Raw genomic sequence first — 27490 nt, forward strand, 5'->3', positions numbered from 1 at the left:
AGAGTTTTCTGGTGGTGGATACTAGTGCCCATTGACTAGTTACCTTAGGTACTGAATTAAGTTGCCTAATTCCTGCATTTAGAATAGGAAAATCTGAAATCGTTTCTTCTGAGAGTGTGTGCAGAGACAGTTGCCTCCCTTGGGTCTGTGGCCCTCAACAGGAAGGGCAGGACTCCACCTTGGTTTACCTGGGGGCGCTCACAAAGTCACCAAGACCCTCACATTTCCCTACCCATTTGCTAAGACCAACTTTTGTGTCTCTAGGTAAAATACCCTAAAGAAACAGACTCTTTTTTAAATTTTAAAATTTTTTTTGGTTTTGTTCTATTTTGGTGACAAGAGAGATCCTTGATGGAAAACTGGATCTGTAAGAAAAATAAGGACAGAGTCATTAGCTTAGACAACACTCTGTGACCCCAGAGTTCTGGTGGCTTTCCAGTTTTATGGCCTCAGGCTGAAGGTTTAGCAGCTAAGATCCTCCTGTGGGAAAATAAACAATTTAGGATTAAAATTTCTTCCACTCATCACCTTCCCTCTTCCTTTTGTCCAAACTCACAGAGACTTTGCTTTTTTCCCTTCAGGCTGTAACGAGCTTATGCAAAATGCCTGGCAGGAACTGGGCTTGGGCCATGTTGGCACCTTCTGTTTCCTCCCCCTGTCCCCTGGGCCCCCAGCAGCTAAGATGAGGCCTCTCTCCCCCCAGATGGAAGGCTGTGGTGGTTTTACTATACCCAGTGCCCAAAAGGAGAGCGGAAAGCAGCCGATTGATTTTAGTGCTGCGTCATTCACTGGTGGGATGCAGGAAGAGCGGCTCACCAAGCTTTTGGAAAGAAAGTTCTGGAAACTTCTTTCCCTTGAGAGGAGGCTTTGCCACTGTCATCATATGGTTCCTCACTCTCTAGGGTGAGGACACCCAACTGCCCATCTCCCTCTTAGAAGGTCTAAGAGCTGAGTCTCTGAAGCGCAGGATGACTCGGCAAAACCCCGTAATTCATCCCTCCTCCAACCACCAACAGGCGCATGCGCACTGATTCACGCGTCCTCAGGGCGGCTTTGAGTGGCTGAAATACTGAAGTCAGAGAGGTCTCCAGGCCAGCAGGTGTGCACTTGGCCGTTCATCCTGCACTGCCTAACATATCATCTTCTTAAAACGCTCTTGCCCGCCATAGTCGGTGCTGCTGCCTGCTTCTCCCATATCCACTGTCCCGTCTTCTTTCCTGGCCGGGGCCTCCTTTGGCTGGCTACGCCCCTCCTTGTCCCTCCTTGTCCCCCCTTGTCCGTAGGGGCAGGGTGTGGGGGACATCTAGACCGGTCTAATCCAGTCACGAAAATTCACCCCGCTATGCTATTAATTTGCTTAAGAAGGAGCAGGAGACCCAGTGCAGGGGCTTGTCACCCCCAATGAGGGAGCAAGTATTCCAGGAGTATTCCTGGGGACAGATTCTTAACTCAAGAAGAGACCCAAGGGGAGGTGGCCTTTTCCCTTGCTTCTGGCTGTCAGGGTGTGCATGCGCGCTGTCGCTTCGGTTGTGTCCGACTCTTTGGGACCCTATGGACTGTAGCCCACCAGGCTCCTCTGTCCACGGGATTCTTCAGGCAAGAATACAGGAGTGGGTTGCCATGCCCTTCTCCACGGGCTCTTCCCCAGCCAGGGACGGAACCTGCATCTCTTAGGTCTCCTGCCTTCGCCGTCGGCTTCTTTACTACCAGCGCCACCTAGCTTTTTAAGGTATGAGGATACAATTCTGAGAGCTCCTCCAGCCGTCTGCCCAGGAGGGGAACTAGCCAGCCCAGTGCTAAGGGTGTCAGAGCCGGAAGCTGGAAAAGTCCCCAGGTGTCTGATGACACCGTTGAGTTCACCAGCTCAGACACTTGCCGCTGTCCTGTTGTTATGTGAGATAATCTCCTTAGTATCATTTTGAACGGGATTCTCTGAAATTGGCGGCACCAAGTAACCTAACTCATAATCCACTTGTAAATCAAGTCGTAAAAGGCCTTGTGGGCATTTGGAAACCTATCAGATCCCACTTTGATTTTACAGCTGAGTTAAAAAGAGAGGCGTCAGAGTGATGCCATTGGTAGAACACTTCCCAGGATTTAACCACATGAGAGAGGTAGGTAACCTTCGTTCAGCTGTCAAGCTAAGAAATTTTATCTCGAAGCAGTGAAAACTCTTTGCACTTGAAAGGGTCTGCCTGGAGCGCAGCTGCTGAGCAACAAGATGCCTGGCAGGTGGGGGGCTCCATGAGCACCAGAGTCAGCCCATCCAATCTAGAGGCAATCAGACTCGAACCCCAGTGCTGGTTCAGGGTCCTCCCACTGTTCACTACATGAATGGGGATGGGTCCTGGCACCAGGTTGGGGAAGCGCACGTCTGTCTGTCCACGTTTATCAGGGAACAGGAGAACAAGCAGAGAGAAGCAGCTGGAGCCTTACCACCAGAGGTCACAGCTCACCAGCTCCTCCCACTGAGATACATCTCTGTGACCTTTCCAAGTGTGGACACTTGTTGACCTGACCCTGCCTGCTTTCCTTACCTCTGGAAAGCTCCTGAGATCCCAGGTGCCCGCCTAGACCCAGAGAAGACCAGGAGCAGGTGTCTACTCCGCAGGGCCTCCCTTCACTATCAGACTTCTCCACGTTGGCCCTCTGCTCTATCCATCTTTCCTACGTCAGCTATTGCTAATGACCCTTATGTTCACAGCTAAGACCTGTCCTTTCCTGCGAGCTCCCTCCATCCTTTTACCTACTCGACATCTCCACTTGGCTGTCCAGCAAAAATAACAGTAAAACAGAACTCTTGATTTCTATCCCTTGTGCCTTCATCCTCTTAGAGTCAACTTTGAGGCTTCCCTTTTCCTCATTGTTTCATCCAGTCTACCAGCCAGACTTGCTGGTTCAATCCCCACACTGTCAAGTGAAGCCAAGTGAAATCGCTCAGTTGTGTCTGACTCTTTTCTACCCCATGGACTGTAACCTACAGGCTCCTCCATCCATGGGATTTTCCAGGCAAGAGGACTGGAGTGGGTTGCCATTTCTTTCTCCACAGGATCTTCCTGACCCAGGGATCGAACCCAGGTCTCCTGCATTGCAGGCAGATGCTTTACCGTCTGAGCCACCAGGGAAGCCCACACTGTACCTGTTCACTTATCCCTCCACAGCCATAACACTGGTCCAAGCACCGTCTTTGCCTATCTAGACCAGTGCAAGTGAGTCTTACCTGGTCTTCCTCCTCCATTCCCATTCTTTACCCAATAGATACTGTGATTGTTTTGAAATCAGAACCAGGAGCTTGAGATATTCCCGTTTGAGAGGAAGATGCATGAGTTAATATTGGGTTGGCCAAAACGTTTGAGGTGTTTCGTACTGTTACGGAAAATCTCGAATGATCCTTTTAGTCAACCCAGGTGGTGCTAGTGGTAAAGTCCCCGCCTGCCAATGCAGGAGACATAGAGACTTGGGTTCAATTCCTGGGTTGGGAAGACCCCCCTGGAGGAGGAAATGGCAACCCACTTCAGTATTCTTGCCTGGAGAATCCCATGCACAGAGGAGTCTGGCAGGCTGCAGTCCACGGGGTTGCACAGAGTTGGACATGACTGAAGCAACTCAGCATGCACGCAATAAATGTAAAGTGCCCAGAGTGTGCTTATGTAAGGATTTGCTGTTGCTCTGTAAGCAGAGGCTGTCTACCACATCTAGAACACAATGGAAACTCCAAGACCTTGCCTGACCTTGGTCTCCCCTAAGGTGGCATCCTGACCCCTAGCTCTTAGCCATACTGGCTTCTTCTCTGGCCCTAAAACTTAACATTAAGAGTCTTTCCTGCTTCAGGGCTGTAGGGCTTGCTGTTCCTTCTGCACAGAATGCTCTTCCCTCAGATCCGCATGGTCTGGCTCCTTCTGCCAAATGCACCTCAGTTCAGAGAGGTCTTCACACAACAGCCAGGCTCTGGCAGCAGCCCCTCCTGCTCACCCTACCTCTCTCTGCTCTTTGTCAGATCCACCTTATTTCCTTGACAACATTTACCACCAAATCAAGTGATCCTGTTTATTCACTGACTTGTCCACAGTCTGCCTGCATCCACTAGAATGTAGGCTCCCCGAGGAGAGCTCTTGTCTGGCCTGGTTTACTCCTATAGCACAAGGTAGGTGCCCAGGAAATATCAAATGAATGAATGCATTATTTAATTAACAAACACTCCCCACCATGTGGACTCTGCCGCCTTCGAGCTTGGACGGCAGGTAAGTGTATGGGCCTCCATCTGAATTGTCGCCTCTGATCTCTTCGCCTGGGGACCTTGGCTGGCCTAGATCCACAGACTTTACCAGACCTCAGAGTCCTGAGTCTAGCCTCGGCCTGTTGGTGGACTTGGCTGTCCACGCCCTACTGCATCGTCACGTCTCACAGCACCTGGTGTGGTGCTGGGCACATGGTCAGTACTAACGTGTGACAGCCCAGCTGACCCACTTGCATAGCTACATGGGGAGGGGCGTGGGGGGGGGACACTGGGGAGCCAGGATACCATGGCCACCAGTGGCTATTAGTTCTGGGCTTCCAGAAAATGCTTCCCTGCCCCCTACTGGTGGTGCCTGCATCCAACCGTCCGAACCCTCAGCCTCCGCTGAATGACGGGGGAGTTTACATCACAGCCTGGCCCTGACAGAAGCAAGACTGGAAGTGAGGTCATTTAAAACACATATCAAGCAACCGGATGCCAGTGAGTGTGGATCTCAACACTGGTTCCCAAACAGTCACCAGAAGAGCAACTTGACAGAAGCAGAGGGTCTGGAGAGGCAGCGCCCTCTCCTCACGATCACCAGGCATGGGCTCTGGGGCTGGGGAAGGGCTCTGTCTCAGGCCACTACATGGGCAGGGGCACTGGCACAGTCTCCCTCTTCTCCAGGGAAACCATGGGACCGAGGACAGAGGGTCTGTCTGTCCCTGGGAGGACCCACCTGTCCTAACTCTGTGTTGGGAAATGGGCCTGCCCTAGGGAGACGGGAGTCACCACTCAGAGCAGAAGAAAGAGGCAGAACTGTGTGATGTTGGCACACTGCGTGGTTTGAAAGTGATGGCAGTGATGCTGGGGTCCCAAAACAAACCCCACCTGCCAACTGGATCCCCGCCGGCAACATACACACAGCTTTAGGGCTGGAGTGGAGCCTGGATTCAGTCTCTGGGGAGGCTTGTTAACTTTGCCACCAATGCAAACTCTCAGTTAGTCCCAGGGAGGTGACCTAGTCCCGGCAGGGCAGGTTTCCAATCCACTCCTTCCTCCCTTCTCCTCCTCTCCATTCAACCCACAATCTGCGCCCCCCTTCACTTCCCCTCTTCCTGTCTCTCCTCCCATCATCTCCCCATCCCCCAGGGCTCAGGGCTGGACACACACCCCTCGTGGACCACAGACACAGTGAGTAGCACTGGACACCGCAGTCAATAATGTGGAATCACTACCTATTCCTGTGGTCTTTCAACCCTCTGGTTAAAGAGGGTCTCGGTGTGGAGCTGGCTAGTCTCAACATCCAGCACTTGTCAAGTATCTTTGAACACACAGGACACTGACATCAAAGTTGAGATTTTTTTCAGGCATCCCGTCAGCCAGAATTCCAGGACATTTCATTTTTACAGTGTTTATATTTCCTGTGAATCTTTTAATGACAAAGCATAGGATTTTGCATTTATGGCCCATTTGAAGATAATTTGGAAAACTCAGCTGTGGCTACAGGACTGGAAATGGTCAGTTTTTGTTCCAATCCCAAAGAAAGGAAATGCCAAAGAATGCTCAAACTACCGCACAATTGCACTCATCTCACACATTAGTGAAGTAATGCTCAAAATTCTCCAAGCCAGGCTTCAGCAATACGTGAACCGTGAACTTCCAGATGTTCAAGCTGGTTTTAGAAAAAGCAGAGGAACCAGAAATCAAATCGCCAACATCCACTGGATCATCAAAAAAGCAAGGAGTTCCAGAAAAACATCTATTTCTGCTTTATTGACTATGCCAAAGCCTTTGACTGTGTGGATCACAATCAACTGTGGAAAATTCTGAAAGAGATGAGAATACCAGACCACCTGACCTACCTCCTGAGAAATCTGTATGCAGATCAGGAAGCAACAGTTAGAACTGGACATGGAACAACAGACTGGTTCCAAATAGGAAAAGGAGTACATCAAGGCTGTATATTGTCACCTTGCTTATTTAACTTCTATGCAGAGTACATCATGGGAAATGCTGGACTGGATGAAGCACAAACTGGAATCAAGATTGTCAGGAGAAAGATCAATAAGCTCAGATATGCAGATGACACCATCCTTATGGCAGAAAGCGAAGAAAAACTAAAGAGTCTCTTAATGAAAGTGAAAGAGGAGAATGAAAAAGCTGGCTTAAAATTCAACATTCAGGAAACTAAGATCATAGCATCTGATCCCATCAATTCATAGCAAATAGATGGGAAAATAGTGGAAACAGTGTCAGACTTTATTTTTTTTTTTTTTGGCTCCAAAATCACTGCAGATGGTGACTGCAGCCATGAAATTAAAAGATGCTTGCTCCTTGAAAGGAAAGTTATGACCACCTAGATAGCATATTAAAAAGCAGAGACATTAATTTGCCAACAAAGGTCTGTCTAGTCAAAGCTCTGGTTTTTCCAGTAGTCATGTATGGATGTGAGTTGGATTGTAAAGAAAGCTGAGTGGCGAAGAATTGATGCTTTTGAACTGTGGTGTTGCAGAAGAGTCTTGAGAGTCCCTTGGACTGCAAGGAGATCCAACCAGTCCATCCTAAAGGAAATGAGTCTTGAGTATTTATTGGAAGGACTGATGCTGAAGCTGAAACTCCAATACTATGGCCACCTGATACGAAGAACTGCTGCTGCTGCTGCTAAGTAGCTTCAGTCGTGTCTGACTCTGTGCAACCCCATAGACGGCAGCCCACCAGGCTCCACCATCCCTGGGATTCTCCAGGCAAGAACACTGGAATGGGTTGCCATCTCCTTCTCCAACACATGAAAGTGAAAAGTGAAAGAGAAGTTGCACAGTCGTGTCTGACTCTTCGCAACCCCATGGACTGCAGCCTACCAGACTCCTCCATCCATGGGATTTTCCAGGCAAGAGTACTGGAGTGGGTTGTCATTGCCTTCTCTGTATGAAGAACTGACTCATCTGAAAAGACCCTGATGCTGGGAAAGATTGAAGGCAGGAAGAGAGGGGGATGACAGAGAATGAGATGGTTGGATGGCATCACTGACTCAGTGGACATGAATTTGAGTAAACTCCGGGAGTTGGTGATGGATAGGGAAGCCTGGTGTGCTGCAGTCCATTGGGTCGCAAAGAGTCGGACATGACTGAGTGACTGAATTGAACTGAACTGAAGATAATTGCATTTAAGCTAAAAAGGAAGCTAATTTAAAGAAAATAAGTGATCAGCTGTAAAACATAGCTTGACTATATTCTGACTTCTAGTTTACAAATTTCTCATCTACTAATGTTAACAATTTTAGGTTTTAATAAAACTATAGTGTCTGTGGCAATCATTTTGTAATGCATAGAATCACTATGTTGTGCACTGTAACTAATGGAGCATTATAGGTTAATAGTACGCTGCTGCTGCTGCTGCTGCTGCTAAGTAGTTTCAGTCGTGTCCGACTCTGTGCGACCCCATAGACGGCAGCCCACCAGGCTCTGCCATCCCTGGGATTTTCCAGGCAAGAACACTGGAGTGGGTTGCCATTTCCTTCTCCAATGCATGAAAGTGAAAAGTGAAAGGGAAACTGCTCAGTCGTGTCTGACTCTTCGTGACCCCATGGACTGCAGCCCACCAGGCTCCTCCGCCCATGGGATTTTCCAGGCAAGAGTACTGGAGTGGGGTGCCATTGCCTTCTCTGTAATACTACTCTACAAATATTTTAAAAATAAATTATATTACAGCTTTCAAAGGTCAATAAAATTTGGGGGCTACTGAGTTAAAAATGATGGTGATGATGTAGCTGCTGCGTTGAGGTCTTTTTTGAGCCAGATGCTGCACTGTGTTTCACACTCATTTTTCACCTCGTCGCCCACTTAATGTGGGCTGTACTATGATTATCTGCACTGAGCAAGAAAATGAAGCATCAGGAGTTAAAAAACTTGTCCAGGCCCCAGAAATACTGGGGGTAGAATGGGGATCTGATCCCAAGGTTTCCTGCCCAAGCTCACACCCATGGGTGCTGCCAGAAGGAGATTCTAAGATGAAACATTTTAGCTCAGGCACCATCTTCAAACGCCCGTCACTACCATCTTACCCAGGGCCTCCCAGGTGGCGTTAGTGATAAAGAACCAGCCTGCCAGTGCAGGAGATATAAGAGACGCTGGCTCAGTTCTTGGGTTGGGAAGATCCCCTGGAGGAGGGCATGGCAGCCCACTCCAGTATTCTTGCCTGGAGAATCCCATGGGCAGAGGAGTCTGGCGGGCTATGGTCCATAGGGTCGCAAAGAGTCAGACATGACTGAAATGACTCAGCACAGCATACCATCTACCCCGCCCGTGAGCAGCCCCTGAGGGCTGTACATCCCTTAGTTGATCCTCACAACCACTGCCCTTGAACGTGCTGTTATTCTCCCCACTTTAGAGATGATACCGACTCTCACAGAAGTTAAGTAATATGGGCCCGAACACCCAGCGACTTGGGAGTGGAGGCCAGACTAGAACTGTCGGCTCTAACTCCAAAGCCAGCACCTTCCCAACGATCTCCAAGATGATAACAGTAACAAGACTCCTGGCCAGCTCTCTGCCCTCTAAGCACCCCATCTCATGCTCTCAACCATCTCAAGAGGAAGGTTTTGTGATGTTTCCTGTTTATAGATGAGGAAACCGGGGATCTCAGCTGCTGTGGAATTTTGCAAAGCTTAAGGTACTTCTCTGCTCTTTTATGAATGGTCCCATGATCAGGCAGCAGAGCCTTTGAGGAGATGGTGAGCTCTCCCTGGAGCTTATTTTCTGGGTTGGGCTTTTGAGCATCTATTCCTACCACACGCCCGGCTGTGGCTGCTAGAGGTCTGGAACTGGTTGCCAGTGAGGAAGTATGTGGGAAGGGACAGTTAGGGAGTTTGGGATGGACATGTACACATTGCTACATTTAAAATGGATAACCAATGAGGACCTACTGCACAGCACAGAGAACCCTGCTCAGTGTTATGCGGCAGCCTGGTGGGAGCGGAGTCTAGGGGGGAATGGATACATGTATATGTATGGCTGAGTCCCTTTGCTGTTCACCTGAAACTAACCACCTGAAAGTAACTATTGTTAATCGACTATACTCCAATATAAAATAAAAAGTTGTTTAAAAAAAGAAAAAAAAAAAAGCTCCCATTACCACCTCCCCTCCTCCTCCCCTTCATCACTTATTAAGCTTTCATGGCACATGGATTTGACAATGGGGATAATTATAGGCAGGAAGAGAAGGGGATGACAGAGGATGAGATGGTTGGATGGCATCACCGACTCAATGGACATGGGTTTGAACAAGCTCAGAGAGCTGGTGATGGACAGGGAGGCCTGGCGTGCTGCAGTCCATGGGGTCGCAGAGTCAGACACGACTGAGCGACTGAACTGATAATTAAAGGTGCTCTCAGTGCCTGCTCAGATCCTCTTTGTGGGCTTGCACATCCACTGCCCAGTCCTGTGAATCATGAACGCTGTCTGCTGACGGCCCAGAGCTGCCTCCTTCCCCAGGAACTTGTCCTCACCCAAACGCGAGCCACGTTTTCACAAAGACACGCACTCCCAACCTCTCCCAGTAGCTAACGACTGACTCACAGAAGAACAAGAAAGGCAAACCCTCTTGCCTCAAAGCTAGACCCCCTCTGGGTGTCATTCAACCTCCAGACCTGGCTGGACCAGGCTAAGTGGACCTCAGCTGAGACCTCATCCTTGCTTTGCTCCGTCCCCTCCCTCTCTGGCCTCCCTCACTCTTTTCCCCTCACTAAATCCCGTGCACCCAAATCCTTGTCTCAGGCTCTGCTACTAGGGAGCCCAGCCTGAGACAGGGGAGGATCCAAGATGTTGCATAAGGCAGGCTCCCTGCCCTCAGGGATCTTGTACTAGAACATGGAGACAGGCCACCTATGTACGTAAAAATCATCTGCAGTACAGGATGGAATAGGCTGGAGAGAACAGTGGTTTAAAAGACAGGAGAAGGTTTCTGTGGAACACGATGTTCACAGAGGACAAGAAGGGCTGGAAACAGTGGGAACCGCAGGGAGAAAGTTCAGAGGAAAAGCTCCAAGAGGTGTAGGACCCCCTGGCTCACCTCTCCTGTCTCCTCCTAGCTGGTGTCTGTGAGGAGAGGAACCACCCCAGGTCAGCAGGGAACAGGGAAATCTCTGTTTTGACGATCCCAACAACGGGTCTAGCATTGTTCATGGGTGTCCAGGGCTGCTCGAGAGAGCCATGCCAATAGGCCCTGAGGCCAGAAATGAGTCTCTCACTCTCAAGTTTCCCCTGAAAGGCTGGGGGTCTTGGTGCCCCCATAAAGACCTCCTCCTTTCAGAGAAGGGACAGATGCTCCCCGTGCTACAGGGTTGGTGAGTCGATGGGCTTGAGGATCATTCTGCAAAGGGCCACAGGCATGAAAGGGGTCCACGTACCTGCCGGACTGCGGGCCTGGGGACTTGCTCACAAAGATTCAAGGATGTAGTAGGCAGCTCCTAGTGCTCCCAGAGCCACAGCAACAGTTCCGAGGGCTCGGAGCACGCGAATTACGATGAGTGGAATGTTTTCTTGGAGGTCTTCTGCAGAGTAAAGCAGAGAACCCATGGGTTGGGGGCAGCTGGGCTTTAGTGCTCATCCCTAGGCAGGGGAAAGTGGAAAACATGAGGATCACAGGAACACCCATCACCCCGCTAAAGGTCCTCCTCTCAAGGGAACACAGCTCCTTTCACCTCTTTCCGTAACGCTCTACCACAAGACTCCCTCCAGGATCCAGGGATGGGCTGGCCTGGGATGCCAGCTCCCCTGGACACTCAGAGAGAAGATGACAAGGTGTTTAAGGCCGCCATGTGCCAGGCCCTGTGCTAAACACCTCCCTCCCACCCAGTGTCCTCTTCAAGCCTCACAACCCCCTCTGTGGAGGAGTCCTACTGCGTAGCTCTGTTCTGGAGATTAGGCAACTGAGGAAGCCATATTACACCCCCACAAAGCGGGTGGGAAAGGACAGTGTACGATGCTGCTAGTAAGTATGAGTAAAGTGAAAATGAAGTCCCTCAGTTGCGTCTGACTCTTTGCGACCCCATGGACTTTAGCCTACCAGGTTCCTCCACGCATGGGATTTTCCAGTCAAGAGTACTGGAGTGGGCTGCCATTTCCTTCTCTAGGGGATCTTCCCAACCCAGGGATTAAACCCAGGTCTCCCGCATTGCAGGCGAATGCTTTACCAGCTTAGCCACCAGAGAAGCCCATGACCTGCTGAGCAGGGCAATTTCATAAACAGAAAGATGAGTGAAGAACCGGTCCCTGGGGCAAAGGAAGCAGGCAGCTAGGGCCCTGACCTTGAGGGGAGGAAAGGCAGGCCTTCCCCCTTGGTCTGGTGGCCACGGAAGGAGCACGAATCAGATACCATGTGGATGGCACAATTTTTAAGGGTACAGTTCCCTGTTCTGGTTTCCCTCACCATGCCTAGCATCCTATGCAGAGGAGGTTTTCCTACTTGGTGGTTTGTGAATCCATGGTGCTCCTTGGCACCAGATGGATGAATGTACTGAGTGGAAAGACAGCTGATCATGGCAATGGGGGGTGGGGTGGGGTGGGGAGACCCTTCCTAGCCAGGACTTACCAGGTAGCAGAGCATTTTAGCTCTGGCATGTTCTCCCAACACACCTGGGTATCTGTTTGCCTCACTTCACAAGGCTGAGAGATGCTGATTTTCAAGAATGTACAAGAGAGGGGAGTTGGTGGGGGAGGGGCTGGGAAGAGGATAGAATGGAGATGGGGGTGGATGGGCTCTGCTTTAGGGTGGGTGATGCCCAGCTGGAAGATGTCTCCTGTTGGACGTGTGTGAGATCTGAGTACAAGTGGGGCTACCCTGGCTTCCAGAGCTGGGGGGAGGTAGAGGTCCCGCTCCAGCCCTTGTACGTAGCCCTGCTGCTGCTGCCGCTAAGTTGCTTCAGTCGTGTCCGACTCTGTGCGATCCCATAGATGGCAGCCCACCAGGCTCCCCTGTCCCTGGGATTCTCCAGGCAAGAACACTGGAGTGGGTTGCCATTTCCTTCTTCAATGCATGAAAGTGAAAAGTGAAAGTGAAGTCGCTCAGTCATGTCCGACTCTTCGCGACCCCATGGACTGCAGTCCACCAGGCTCCTCCGCCCATGGGATTTTCCAGGCAAGAGTACTGGAGTGGGGTGCCATTGCCTTCTCCGTATGTAGCCCTGCGCCACTGAAAAAGCCACTGGAGGAGTTCCCTGGACAGGTGTCTTCCCACCAGGGGAAGTGGCAGCCACCTGGGGGCTTCGTGGGAGAGGAAGAGAAGGGTGAGGTGGTGGGGGCCACTGGGTCAGGGACAGACCCCTGTGGGGCTGCCAGGAATAGCCTGAGACCTGTTGAAGGAGGGGGAGGACTTCCTCTCAGAAGGGGTACGTGACTTACATTCACAGGTATCTCTAAATTCTGGGGGAAGTTCACATGCGGGTCAAGAACGGGAAGCTTTTGCCCATGGCACAGACCACGGAAGGAGGCGGTGGCCTGGCAGAGTGTTTAATCACCGAGCTTCTGAGTGACAGGGAGCTTGTGACGCGGGGCTATGGGAGAGTGTGTTCTGAAGCAAAGAAGAATGAACCCCAGAGGAGAAAACTGGCACCCCTCTGTGCAAGTGGGTCCAGGCAGAAAAGGCCAGAAGCCCCACCCGAGGAAGCAGCTTTCCTCTGGGCCCTGGAGTCCCCAGTGGAGCCTGAGTGCACGCGTGTGCGTGCTCAGGTGCTTCAGTCGTGTCTGACTCTTCGCGACCCTGGGGACCACAGCCTGCCAGGCTCCTCTGTCCATAGGACTGCAAATACGAAGTGGGCCCAAGATCCAGCACCCCCCAGGGGCTGCAGAACCTGTAAAAGGTGAGGAGGTTTGGGAATCCTCTCCCTGACATGGTTGGCCAGGCCCGAGGCAGAAGGACATCGAAGATGCGGCTGTGGCAGAGGCCCAGACGACGCCAGCAAGCAGAGCTGCCGGGACAAAGGGAACAGGAACAGAATGCACGCGGGCCCACTCGAATCAGAGGCCCTGCTGGACAGAGAAGGAGAGAGGTGAGGGGCCTGCTGCTGCAGGAGGTGTCCACGCGAGGAGCAGTGGCCTGTGTAGAGGAGACAGGAATGACTACTTGGGGAAATAATGCATGCTACCTGGGAATAACACAGAGAACACCCATGTAATAGCTCACATCTGGACAGTGCTCTGTATGGCATTAGCCATCGCATCTCATTGTCAGCACTCCCCGATGGGGAATATTGTTTTCCTCAGGTTACAAATAAGGAAACCGAGGCTTAACAAATATCAAAGATGTGCCCTGATAGTAAGGAGATGGAAGAATCTGGCTTCAGCTCAGGATTACTAACTCGCAATTTGGGGCTCTTTCCACGGAATTCGAGGGAAGGGATGGCAGCAGAGGACTGCCCGTCCTAGGAGAGGTGGCATTGACATTCCTGCACTGGAGCAGCTACGTTCTGTTTTTCTGGAGCTCACAGATTCATCCAGAAGACAACCACTCCAGTGGACCGTCTTTGAGATCCTTTCCCAAGCTCATCTCCCATTGCTGTCCTGAGCGGCGGGTCCCAGAGGAACTTGGAGACAGCGCCCTCTGCTGTTTCACAAGAGGACTCTCGGATGGATCATTCCCTCCTGTAACTACTTCCCTCTTGGCTCCCTCTCCCTTTATTTTTTTTTAAATTTTTTAAAATAATATTTGGCTGTACTGGGTCTTAGTTGCAGCTTGCAGGATCTTTGATCACTGTTGTGGCATGTGAGATCTTTAGCTGCGGCATGTGAACTCTTAGTTGAGGCATGTGGAATCTAGTTCCCTGGTCAAGGATCGAACCCAGGCACCCCTTTTTGGGAGCTCAGAATCTTAGCCACCGGATCACCGGGGAATTCCCTGTCTTGGCTTCTGGACTGAGCTGCCAACCCTAAAGCCCAAGAAGCCAGTGATCTACACCCATTCTGCTTAGACTTGCCCACGACAGAAACTTTTCCTGGAAAGGGGAGGGATGGGATTCTAAAGATAAGATTTTTCTTTTTTCCTTTTAAAAAACTGGGGGAAAAAACCAAACAAACCAGACACACAATTTCCATTCCACAAAGTTTACCCCTTTGAAGTGTTCAGTGGCTTTCAATACATTCATGAATGTATGCAACCATCATCACTAATTCCAAACTTTTCCATCTTCCCCCAAGCCCATTAGCAGCCCTGCCTATTCTCCACTCCCTGCAGTTCTGGGCAATAGATTTGTCTACTGTGGACATTTCATAAACGGAATCCTACAATAGGTGGGCTTTTTCGAGACTGCCTTCTCTCACTTAGTCTAATGTGTCTGGGGTTCATCTGTGTTGCAGCACGTATCAGCATCGCTCATGTCTTTGATTTTGGCTGCACTGGGTCTTGGTTGTGATGGGAGGGCTTCTGTAGTTGTGTGAGGGCTCCAGAGCATGCAGGTTCAATAGTTGTGGCATCTGGGCTTAGTTGCCCCAAGACATGTGGGATCTTAGTTTCCCTGACCAGGGATGGAACCTGTGTCCTCTGCACTGGAATTTTGATTCTTAATAGCTGGACCACCAGGGAAGTCCCCATCATCCCTTCTTATTGCCAACTAGTATTTCATTGCACGAATGTACCATGTGTTGTTACCCATTCATCATTTGATGGTCATTGAACTGTTTCCACTTTTCGGCTATGATGAATAATGCTGCTGTTTTAGTTCTGGTGTGGATGTATGTCTTTAATTCTCTTAGGTATATACTCAGATCAGGAATTGCTGGATCAGACGGTGACTTCATGTTTAACCCTTTGAGGAACTCCTGGACAGTTTTCCATGGCAGTTTAACCATTTTACATTCCCACGATCAGTGTGAGAAGGTTTTGACTTCCCCACAGCCTCACTGAGGCTTGAAATTGTCCATCTTCTTGATTACAGACATTCTTGTGGAAGACTTGTATTTTCTTGAGCTACAGTATTCTCTGTATATGAAAAGATTTGTATTTTAGAATATGGCATCCTTTATTTAAAGGTCCTCATCCCTTATCACCAACATTCCTTCCCACTCTGGCTCCAAGGGAGACAATTCCTTTGGCAGAAGAAGAGTGGGTGTCCACTGTAACCACGGATGAGCCTCACCAGTTCCCGCTTTGCCTCCGCCACAAACAGAACACCAACCTGGGGGTGAGCCACACACATTCATGAAAAGATGTGCAAACAGCAAGTCTTGTGTTCTACAGATCAGTTCTCGAGGCCATAATCCAGAAAGGTTTATCTCAGTGGTTGATGATCATCAGTTCAGTCACTCAGTCGTGTCCAACTCTTTGTGACCCCTTGGACTGCAGCACTCCCGGCTTCCCTGTCCATTACCATCTCCCGGAGTTTACTCAAACTCATGTCCATAGAATTGATGATGCCATCCAACCATCTCATCCTCTGTTGTCCCCTTCTCCCGCCTTCAATCTTTCCCAGCATCAGGATCTTTTCCAATGAGTCAGAACATCAGGTGGCCAAGTACTGGAGTTTCAGCTTCAACATCAGTCCTTCCAATGAACACTGAGGACTGATCTCCTTTAGGATGGACTGGTTGGATCTCCTTGCAGTCCAAGGGACTCTCAAGAGTCTTCTCCAATACCACAGTTCAAAAGCATCAATTCTTCGGCACTCAGCTTTCTTTGTAGTCCAACTCTCATATCCATATATGACTACTGGAAAAACCACAGCTTTGACTAGATGGACCTTTGTTGGCAAAGTAATGTTTCTGATCATAGCATATACAAAATTTAGTATCATACTCAAAACATTTCCATATGTTCATGGATTGATTCCTAGCCACAGATATATTGTTGTCACAGCCATACTTAGACTTAGGACTCACCCTTACTCCTCTCATTTATTTTATGTCCACACAATCTGAGCGGGAAAGCTGTGGCCCTGGGAGTGTGGTGGGCTCAGGACCACAGAGTCACAGGCACTGGCTCAAGGTGGATTCAGAAGCTCAGAAAGGATGTTCTTCCTCCTGGGCAGGACACCAAACCTTTCAGGATTGGAGGATCATTGCTGTAGCTGAGGGAGGATTCTAAAGTCAGAATAGACCGAAGTTCCCCTCCTAGTGCTACCAGCAGCTGCATGAGAGGCAGCTGTTACACTTGCTTGAGCCTCAGTTTTCCCATCCATAAAATGGAGATGATACTAGTATCTCCTTTATAAGACTGTGAAATAAGATCACTTGGCTGAGTCAAATGTCAGTGATAAATGTTAGCTATTACCATTAGTAGTAGCATGGTATTAACCAGACCGCTTCCTGAACTCTGTTCGAGTTCTCTCGACACAATCCCATGCTCATTCAGACTCTGGCTACCCAAGAAGATGGGGGACCACTTTCCCCCGGACTGCCATTCTATTTTCAGACAGAGCTAATCGTTGGATACTTTTTAAAGTTGAGCAGAAATCTACCTTCTACAGTGCCTTCCATGGATGAGTTGCCAGATTTAGCAAGCAAAAATATAGGACGCCCATGCAATATTCAGGACACACTTATTATTTATCTGAAATTTGACAGGGTGGCCTGTATTTTATCCGGCAACCCTATCCATGGGCCCTTAGTTGGACATCTGAGAACAACGTAGGACAAATCTACTCATATCTTCCAGGTGACAGACAGATAACCTTCAATTCCCTCAACCAAGTCTCCTGCACCAGAAGGCTCTTGCCTCCCCTGATTCCTCTCAGCTCCCCAACCTGGACTATCTTTCTTGGACTAGATTGTTAGGCATCTTTTAAGCACACAAACAGCCTGATGAGGACAGAGTAAAGCAGCATGACCGCCTTCCTTGTCCTTCACTGGATTCTTCTATTAATGCAGCCTTGGTGTTTATTTGGGTATGTATGGCTCCCAAGGAGCTAGTACTACCCACCGAGCCATGGTGAATGTTAATCTGTCTGAATACCCTGTGGCTGTCTTTAGAGAGGCTCAACATGGTAAGGAATGACAAAACCCAGGAATCCTGGTCTCTTGGGTAAAAAAATGAACCCCAAACCCTTCACCCTCATCCTCACCCACACAACTCCCCACTGCACAGGTCCAGAATTCACATTATCAGTACATCACGACCCAATCAGAAGAGTTATCAGCCTCTGGGGCAGCCCTGGGATCCATCAGCAGAAAGCCTAGAACCACTTGAGCAAGAAGGCTGCCCACCTGCTTTCCTGGACTGAGAGGATGCTTTGGATTTGGGGTCTGGAGACACGACGTCCCGAGCTGAGTGGCTGCGGCTGACTTCTGGAGCTGGGAGGGCTCGGGGTGCAGGCTGCGGGGGGGTAGAGTTGCTGCTGGGCTGTGAGGTGCACCCCGAGCTGGGCTGCTGCGTGGTGGGCCCTGGGCTGGGGGGCGGCGGGGCGGGCGCTGGGTTGGGCATCAGGGGGGCCGACCCCGAGCTGGGCAGCTGCGAGGTGGGCTTGGGGCTGGGTGGTCGCAGGCTGGATCCGGAGACAGGCTGCTGGGAACTGGACTCTGAGCTCTGCTGCTGCGGGGTGGATTCGGAGCTGGCATGCTGGGAGGCGGAGCCCCGGCGCCTCGTTTCTGACTTCTTCCTCTTGCCCTTCTTCATGGTGGACCCTCCTGACCTAAGCGTGCACCTACATGGAGCTGCCTAATGTCCCGGCTCCCTCGCCGAGGGGCCGTGTGCCCCTGCCCTGGGGGAAGGCTCTGGCGTCCGTCTGGGCTGAGGCCCTGAAGCAGAGTCACCCACCCGCCTCCTGTGAGGTCACAAAAGCCAGGGTGGCCCCCACAGCAGGGGCTCTGGGGACAGTCTTTTCTGTTGACACCTGCCTGCTGCCCTCCGTCCTCCTTGGCTCCTGGAGGTGCCCACACACCTGGGCACCTGGTTAAGCCTGGCCTCTGAGCCTGTGGCAACTTGGACCCTGCGATTCTGCAAACTGAAACCCTCCTTTGGGCACCTGCCTGCTGGTGTGTCCCTGTGTCTCTGTGCACTATTCCCCTCCAAGACACCCTGGCTGAGACGCTTGCTCTATCACTGGTTTTCATGAAACCCCTACCCACTCCAGACAAACAAACCACTTCACCATGCATTTTGTGAATTTTTCGTAACTAAAGATGTGAGGGTCCATGGAAGATCTACAGCTTTTTACTGTCTCGCTGTCTGCCTCCCCACACTAGATTATCCTGTTTGGAGTGCCTTCCCCCTTCTCCCAAAGTCGGCTCTCCTCACTGTGGGAAAGGACTTGGGGGGGGGTTCCCCAACTTTGATAAGAAACATTGCAATGGGGAAAAGAATTTCCACAAAAACATAGCAGCTGTTTGGAAAAATAAACTTTCCTGAAACTCATTACACTGAAAATAGCAGTTGCTGTTGTTCAGTTGCTAAGTTGTGTCTGACTCTTTGTGACCCAATGGACTGCAGCACGCCAAGCTTCCCTGTCCTTCACTATCTCCTGGAATTTGCTCAGACTTATGTCCATTGAGTCAGTGATGCCATCCAACCATCTCATGCTCTGTTGTCCCCTTTTCCTCTTGCCCTCAATCTTTCCCAGCATCAGGGCCTTTTCCAGTGAGTCGGCTCTTTGCATCAGGTGGCCAAAGTATTGGAGCTTCAGCGTTAGCAACAGTCCTTCCAATGAATATTCAGGGTTGATTTCCTTTAGGATTGACAGGTTTGATCTCCTTACTGTCCAAGGGGCTCTCAAGAGTCTTCTCCATCACCACAGTTCAAAGGCATCAATTCTTCAGCACTCAGCCTTCTTCATGGTCCAACTCTCAGACCTCTACATGACTACTGGAAAAACCATAGCTTTGACTCCATGGAACTTTGTTGGCAAAGTGATGTCTCTGCTTTTTAATATGCTGTCTAGGTTTGTCATAGCTTTCCATCCAAGGAGCAAGCGTCTTTTAATTTCATGGCTGCAGTCACCATCCACAGTGATTTTGGAGCCCAAGAAGATAAAATCTGTCACTGTTTCCACTTTTACCCTATCTGTCATGATGTGATGGGACTGGATGCTATGATCTTAGTTTTTTGAATGTTGAGTTTTAAGCCAACATTTTCACTTTCTTCTTTCATCCTCATCAGGAGGCTCTTTGGTTCTTCTTCACTTTCTGCCATTAGAGTGGTATCATCTGCATGACTGTGCTTATTGATATTTCTCCCACCAGTCTTGATTCCAGCTTGTGATTCCTCCAGCCCAGCACTTCATATGAGATACTCTGCATAGAAGTTACATAAGCAGAGTGATAATATACAGCCTTGACGTACCTCTTTCCTGAGTTTGAACCAGTGCATTGTTCCACGTCTAGTTCTCACTGTTGCTTCTTGATCTGCACACAGGTGTCTCAGGAGGCAGGTAAGGTGGTCAGGTAGTCTCATCTCTTTAAGAATTTTCCACAGTGTGTTGTGATTCACACAGTTCGACAATAGCAGACCATCTCTCAGACTCCCAACTCGTCGTGCCAATTAGGAGACTATGAGTCTTTCTTGAAGTTAATAATGTGATCTCCATTTTAGGACAGAAGAGGAAACAGGATTTAAAAAGACAGCCTTAAACTTCATGCTTGGACTGCAACACAGAACATATTCACAGTAGGATACTCTGCCATGAATGTGTCACTAGTTGGGTGAGTTTTTGACTATTAACCTTGAGAGTCTGGGGGATGATAATCTTGCCCCAGGATACGGTTTAGAGTAGACCTTTTACAGTTTAGGGAGAACCCCCATGTAAGGCCAGACCTGACATGAAATATAAAATGACAGGAAATATTTTAAGGATTCTAGAGCCTGAAAACCTGTCAATGATTCTCTTTTTGCAAAAGAGAAACTGAGGTTCAGAGAAGTTAAGTTACCTTCCCAAGGTCACACAGCTGGTTGGAGGCATCAATAAGTCCCATTCAAGGCTCTTTCTCTTAGGGAGTCAGATAATTATACAAGCCTTAAAATTAATGAATTTTAAGATTCCTCGAGAGGATTGATGAAAACAAAGGCACAAAGGATTAGAAATGAAAGGAGGCTCAGATCAATAAAGCTGGGTTGACTCTGATTCACCCTTGGTGTGAGGAGGTTCACGGAACAGGTGAGTCTGCAAGAAGGTGGCAATTCTCTGAAGTCAAGAGCAATGGATCTCTCAGCAAGGGATTCAATTTAGAATCAGAGAGACTGGAGACCTGAGTTGGGAATCCTGTCCTGATTTAGCAGTCAGGTCAGGAACTCTTAAGGCATTTATCTCTGCACAATTTGATTTTCAGGCACCGATGGGCTTTTGACTGAGGGCCTCAACTTGGTTTACACCATCATTTCTCAATCTCAACCCTATTGACATTTTGGGTCAGAAAATTCTTTGTTGGGAGGCTGTCCTTCACTGGAAGTGGTTTAACAACATCCGTGGCTTCTGCCCATGAGATGACAGTAGCCATCACCCTTCTACCCAAGTGGTGACAACCCCAAATGCTTACCAACATTGCTTAATGTCCCTGGGATGTGGTGTGTGTGAAAGAGACAGGGGGAGGGGCACGGGGAGAGAGAGACTGAGCACGAGACGTTGCCCCTGGTTGAGAACCACTGGTTTAAGTGAATTAGCGATGGGTAGACATGGATGGGTGGGCTTCCTACGTTGCTCAGTGGTAAAGAGTCCGCCTGCCAATCAGGAGACCTGGGTTTGCTCCCTGGGCCAAGAAGGTCCCCTGGAGAAGGAAATGGCAACCCACTCCAGTATTCTTGCCTGGAGAATCTCATAGACAGAGGAGCCTGGCAGGCTACAGTTGCAAAGAGTCAGACACGACTTAGCAACTAAACAGTGACAGCGAACGGACACATATGGGTAGCATTTCCTGGTAGCAATGAAAGAAACATTCCATTTCACATCAAAAAGCCGAAGAGAGCACAGAAAACAAATCCCTCTACCCCAGGAGGGTGATGAAGGGAACACAGAGGGTCAGGCTTTGGGAGGAGTGAGGAGTCTTCCCAAGGCCATGGAGAAAATAGCAAGGAGGGCCCAAGAAGCAGGATGATGGCACCTGTGGAGTAAGAGGTTGCCCCAGAAGGATGCAGAAGGATAGCACTACTGCCAAAACATCTTCTGCTCTTCCAAGCCCGGAAGTCTGACTCTACAACACGTGACTCTGTAACAGTGAGTCACAACTCATTGTCCCAGGCTCATAGGCCACCTTGCTGCTACCCACGTCCAGTTCTAGCTGTTGGTGAGCCCAGGAGGTCTAGGAACACTTTCTTGCATTTGTGGAAGCATTTCCCCCCTGCCCCCACTTGAGCCCTTCTCCCTCTCAGAACACTTCCCAACATCAAGATCCACCTCAAGTGGACATCTCGTAAAACCTTTCTTGGGATCCCCAATGAGAAGTGATCTCTCTCTCCCTCTGAGTCCCAGGTCACATTCTGTGTGGTGCGAGAATGATTTCTATGCTTGTCTTCTCTTGAGTTCCCCACTCCCGGGCTGTGGAGACTGAGGACGGCCAGAGTCCAGAGAAGGGGCTCAACAAGCTGCTTGACGGACACAGAGCACAGGGAATCGCTGACTGCAGGGCGGGCATGGCTGACGGGGGACAAGGCGCCTGGGAACCGCGTCACCAAGAGCTTGGTTTCAAAGATGGAGTGGGTTTTTCTGGACTTGCCTGAGGATCCCCGTTGGAACAGTCCCCAGGCAAGAGGCTTTCCTAAGCAGCCAAGCTGGCCATGGGAAAACCTCATGGACTATTTAGGAGAGGGAGGAGAATGGGCCTAAAGGGATGCAGCTAGGTGGTCAGGACGAGGTCCTGAGCAGAAGGTCCCTGACGCTGCTGGCCCTGACGCTGGTGCATCCGGGGCACCCAGATCAGGCAGTCACCATTTGTCCCGAAACTAGCATCTTAGACCTCGAGGGCACCACAGATGCCAACTGACCCTTCACCCCCATATGTCAGGAGGGCAGCTAATCAGCAAGAGGGGATAACTAGCTTTGGTCACCCACAGAAGGGTGGCATAGCCTCCAGTAATGGAGCCTTGACTACCAGCCCAGAGCACCTCCTTCTTCTGGACTGATGCCCTTGGAGGCATTCTAGGAGGCAGAGGCATTAGGTGCTCATTTAAGAGCCCAGAGCCCTCAGACCCATGGATTAACCTATAGGGTCTTCAGGGCTGGAGGTAAGAATCCCGAAGTGAGGGAAGGAGGAGGGTTACTAGGCTAACACAGGGCCTTCCTTGTTGGGTTGTTGTGAGGATTAGCCGTGAAAAGCCCTTAGAACAGTGCCTGCCTCACCATAGGCATGTTTTTATTGTGGTTGCGATTCCTTGGAGGAGAAGACTAAAGAATCAAATAAGAAATGGTGGATTTGGAGAGGAGGGGGTGGGCTTGGGAACTGGAGACTCCCAAATGAGTACCTTAGAAAAGCACGATTGGCAGCAGCCAGCAAGGTGGGAGGTTTAACTACAAATCAGTTCCAACGCTTTTGACCAGAGACTGCCTCAGCGAGCGAGACACCTGGCATGAGAAACCGAGTTCATCTTTACCCCAAACGAAGCAAGTGGAGGCACTAGGAGAGGGACCGCGACATCAGGAATTTGTCTACCACTTTCCCTTGTAGCTCAGTCAGTAAAGAACCTGCCTGCAATGCAGGAGACCCGGGTTGGATTCCTGGGTTGGGAAGATCCCCTGGAAAAGGCAATGGCACTCTACTCCAGTATTCTTGCCTGGAGAATCCATGGACAGAGAAGCCTGGTAGGTTCCCAGTCCATGGGGTTGCAAGAGTCAGACAGGACTTAGTGACTAAACCATCCCCACCAACGGCATCTCTGGTGGCTGAGATGGTAAAGAATCCGCCTGCAATGCAGGCGACCCGGGCTCGATCCCTGGGTCGGGAAGATCCCCTGGAGAAGGCAATGGCTATCCACTCCAGTATTCTTGCCTGGAGAATCCCATGGAAGGACCTTGGGGTCGCAAAGAGTCGGACACGACTGAGCGTCTAAGACTTTCCCTTTTGGGACCAGCAGGGTCGGGACTCCCTCTGTATTTGCACTTTCCCACCCCGGGGGCGCACCTGGCCACCCGGTGTTCCCGCCCCCTGCCCTCCCGCAGGCCCCTCACCATCCGTCTGGGTGGCCCGATCCACGAGGTGGACGCAACCCGGCGACGCGACCCTGTGCGCTCCTCCGGCGGCGCGCTGGACGTCCAGGGTGCCCTCCGCGCGGCGGGGGCAGAACACGGCCGTGTGCACCTCGGCGGCCGGGCTGTGCCGGGCGAAGGCGCCGCAAAGCAGGCTCTCCATGCGGCGGCGCGCCTCAGCCTCCTCTTCGCGCCGCGGCTGCACGATGAGGCCAAAGAGCGCGGCGGGCGGGCTGCGCTCCCGGGCGCTCACCTGCTGCAAAAGCAGCTGCAGCCGCGGGAGCTGGGAGCGCAGCGCGGACGCGCGGCACAGCACGAGGAGCAGCCGCGCGCCGGACTCGGGCGCCGCCCGCTGCCGTCCCGGGTCCCGGCAGCCCGGCGCCGCGTCCTCCGCCCGCCCCGAACCCGGGGTCCCCGCCGGCGCCGCCTCGCACTGGCGCTCTGGCGCGTCCCTGGCCTTGCGCGGCTCGCAAGGCTGCTTCTGCGAGCAGCGCTTGGACTTGGCGGCCGGACAATCGGCGCCCTGCTTCCACGAACTCTCCCCGGAGCGCTTGAGCCGCCCCCTGGCGCAGTTGCTGGAGTTGCTATGGCCGCTTGTGGCTCGGATGGACGAGGATCGGGAGGGCGGATCTGTCGGGCCCTGCTCCAGAATGTTCTGCAGGGTCACACAGCACTCATCCTGTTTCCAGAGTTCGCCCAGCAGCACCACCTGGCCGTGGCCCTCGATGCACTGGGTGGGGCCCTGCTGCTGCGGCTGCGCCTTCCCCTCCCCCAGGGCCCTGGAGGGCTGGGCCCCAGGCTCCATGGCCGGTCCGGCTCCCTTGCCCCTCTGGGCCCGGGCCTCCGATGGCCAAGGGAAATACTGCCCTTCCCTGGGGCATGTCACAATACCCCTGCGCCCTACCTCTTCCCGTGTGGCCAAGGGCCTCTGCCAGCTGTTCCTTGGAAATTTTCCAATACAGGGAAGTTGCTGCGGGCGCCGCTGGCACGCTGGCTGTGATTAGTTTCGCAATCATTTTGTGTTTCTTTGGCGTCAAGCTAACAAGTCCGTTTATCCCATGGATGGATCATTATGTCCAAGGCTCCAAGTAAAATGGATATCTATGCATTTAATAAAGCGGTGGGCCTAGATGCTCACTGCACCTGGAACGTTTGAAAAGCAGTGAGGAGCAGAGAGGCTGGCTCTATCTAGGTGGCTGCACCCTAGGAGGCAAGTCCTACTCAGGTTCAGTCTGACTGCTTGGTCTCCAGTCTTTTATGTTATGCATTTGAAAAATCCAGTCTTTCCTGCCTGTGTTTCTCCTTTACTGGGCACACAGAACACTTCACTGATGACACTTCTGGCCACCAAATGTATTATGTGCTTTTTCTCCACCCACGTCAAGCAGTTCTGTATGCTACAGTTTTACTGGATTCTGACACTATCAGGTCTCACAGGCGGTGTCCCATAAGACTGACGCCTGCTTCCCCTCTGCTGACCCCAAGTCCAAGTGGTTACCTATGCTTCTGACTGTAAATAGGGGGTTCCCTTGACCCCCTCCTGGGGTTTGATGAATTTGCTTGAGTGGCTCACAGGACTCAGGAAAACAGTTTACTTATTGTTCACAGTTTATCACAAAAGGATATGATATGGGATACAGATGAAGGGACTTCTTTGGTGGTCCAGTGGCTAAAATGCCATGCTCACAATGGAGGGAGCTTGGATTCAGTCCTTGGTCAGGGAACTAGATCCTACACACCACAACTAAGTGTTCTCATGCTGCAACTAAAGAACTCATATGCCGCAACTAAGAAGTCTGCATGTTACAGTGAAGATCCTGCCGAGTTGCAACTAAGACCCAACGCAGCCAAAATAAATAAATATTAAAAAAAAAAAGATACAGATGAGCATCCAGCTGGAAGAGATGTACAGGGCAAGGTGTGTGTGTTGGGCGGGGAGAGGCATAGAGCTCCCATGTCCTCTCTGGGTGCACCACTCTCCCGCACTTGTGTTTACCAACCTGGAAACTCTCCAAACCCCATACTACGTGAGTTTGCGGGGAAGCCTCCTCATGCAGGCAAGGTTAGTGATTAACTCCATTTCCAGCCCCTCGGCCCTTTCTGGAGAATGGGAGTAGGGGATGAGCTGAAAATTCCACGCTTCTAATCATGGCATCACCAACTCGATGAACATGAGTTGGAGGACGCTCTGGGAGTTGCTGATGGACAGGGAAGCCTGGTGTGCTGCAGTCCATGGGGTCGCAAAGAGTCAGACACGACTGAGCGACTGAGCTGAATCATGGCTAGTTTTTCGGGTGACCAGCTCATGTCCACAAAGCCTATCCAGAGTGGCCTCAGTAGAACAAAAGACACTCCTATCACCCAAGAAATTCCAAGGGATCTAGAAGCTCAATCCCAGGAACCAAGGTCAAAGATCAACTACTGGAACAAAAGATGCTCCTTGTGTTCTTAGTACTTAGGAGATTACAAGGGGTTCAGGAGCTTTGTGCCAGGAATCAGGTGCAGAGACCAAACTATATATTTTCTATGATCTCACAGGGCACCAGAGGTCTATCAAAGTGCTAGGAAAGATCTTCCAGAAAACAAAATAAAAAGCATAAAAAGGTCTTATCCGCCCAGCACATCAGGTGAGCAAAGAGAGCTGGGGAGGGAGGACAGAGCTGCCCGGGACAACTGCAGTGACTGGGAATTCTGGTGGGGACACTTTTTTCCATTTATTAATTTGTTTAAGAAAATGGACTTTACCAGGTTGCTTAAAATTATTTTGAAAAATATAAAAATCAAAGACTCTGGAAAGTAAGTTGCTAACCAGAAAACTTTGGGCTGGCGTCCTGCTGAAAGCTTCCAGGAGCCCCAGGCCAGGAGGCTCTGGGGGACTAGGTGAAGGTCGAAGGCACAAGTCTACTCACAGGCCACTGACCGGAACTAGCCACGTGACCACATTGGCTGCAGGGGAGGCTGAGATAGGTGACCTCCGCTTGGGTGGCCAAAGTGAAAGTGAAAGTATTAGTCGCTCAGTTGTGTCAACTTTGTGACCCCATGGACTGTAGCCCACCAAGCTCCCCTGTCCATGGGATTTCCCAGGCAAGATTGCTGGAGTAGGTAGCCATCCCCTCTTCCAGGGGATCTTCCTGACCCAGGGATCAAACCCGGGTCTCCTGCATTGCAGGCAGGTAGGAACCCAGTTAATCCTTTGGTGTGTCTATTACAAAAAGGAAGAAGGGGTGAGCAGATATTCAGGAACATTTAACAGATCCTTCTTTGTGTCTAATAATAATTGCCCTCCTTAATTGAGATCCTTTTATGTGCTGAGTGCTTTACGCATGTGATCTTTAGTGCAACCCAGCGATGAAGAGGGCACCGTTTCCAAGTTCCAGATGTAGAAACAGGTTCAGAAGGTTAGGCAACTTGTCCATATTCAGTCAGCTAGTGAGTGCAGGTCTGGGATTTAAATCCAGGTTTAAATGGTTGCAAGTTATATAGGTGGCTGCCAGGACACAGTGAATACCCCAGTATCCTGAGTCTAAGAGGTGGAGCTGACTCTCTCTCATACTGGCTTCTGGAGTCATACTGACCCTCTGTAATTCTGACTGGGGAGGATGGTGGAGAGGGAGGAGGTGGGGGAGAGTGGAGCACCTCGAGCACCTAAACCCCACTTGTTTAGGCTCTCAGGTTGCAAAGCATTCTGGATGCACAGTTTTCAGGGCTCAGTGAGAAAAAGTCGGAAATTCCTGTTTGAAGCAAATGACTAATCCCTCCTTTGAAAGGTGGGCAACTTTCTGGCTAAAGAAATTATAAAATAAAATGTCATCATAAAGGGCTTCCCAGGTAAAGAAACTGCCTGTCAATGCTGGAGACCTCAGAGATGCATGTTCGATCCCTGGGTCAGGAAGATCCCTGGAGAAGGAAATGACAACCCGCGCCAGTATTCTTGCCTGGAGGATCCCATGGACAGAGGAACCTGGCGGACTACAGTCCATGGGCTCTTGAAGAGTCAGACACAACTAAAGTGACTTAGCACAAGCATGTCATCATAAAGGGACATTAAGAGGAAAAGACTCCAGGAGGAGGGAAGAATAGCTGTGTTACCATTTCAGATCTCATCAAAGCTCTTATTTCTAGCTTTGGAAAATCAGGAAGTTCTTGCTTCGATAAAAGGTTGAATCTAGAGGTTTGTAAACTGA

At 50.6% G+C, this 27490-nt stretch overlaps 1 protein-coding gene across 1 annotated transcript; it reads right to left on the reverse strand.

Moving 5' to 3' along the window:
- Nucleotides 315-24131, reverse strand: LOC102187635. The gene is made up of 3 exons (XM_018058324.1): nucleotides 23289-24131; nucleotides 10623-10766; nucleotides 315-365 (listed from the first exon to the last, which is right to left on the reverse strand). Exons 1-2 carry the CDS (start codon nucleotides 24109-24111, stop codon nucleotides 10651-10653), a joined length of 939 nt encoding a protein of 312 aa, XP_017913813.1. The 5' UTR covers nucleotides 24112-24131; the 3' UTR covers nucleotides 315-365; nucleotides 10623-10650.

Source organism: Capra hircus, chromosome 2 (assembly GCF_001704415.2).
Source record: "Capra hircus breed San Clemente chromosome 2, ASM170441v1, whole genome shotgun sequence".
NCBI classification, from domain to species: domain Eukaryota; kingdom Metazoa; phylum Chordata; class Mammalia; order Artiodactyla; family Bovidae; genus Capra; species Capra hircus.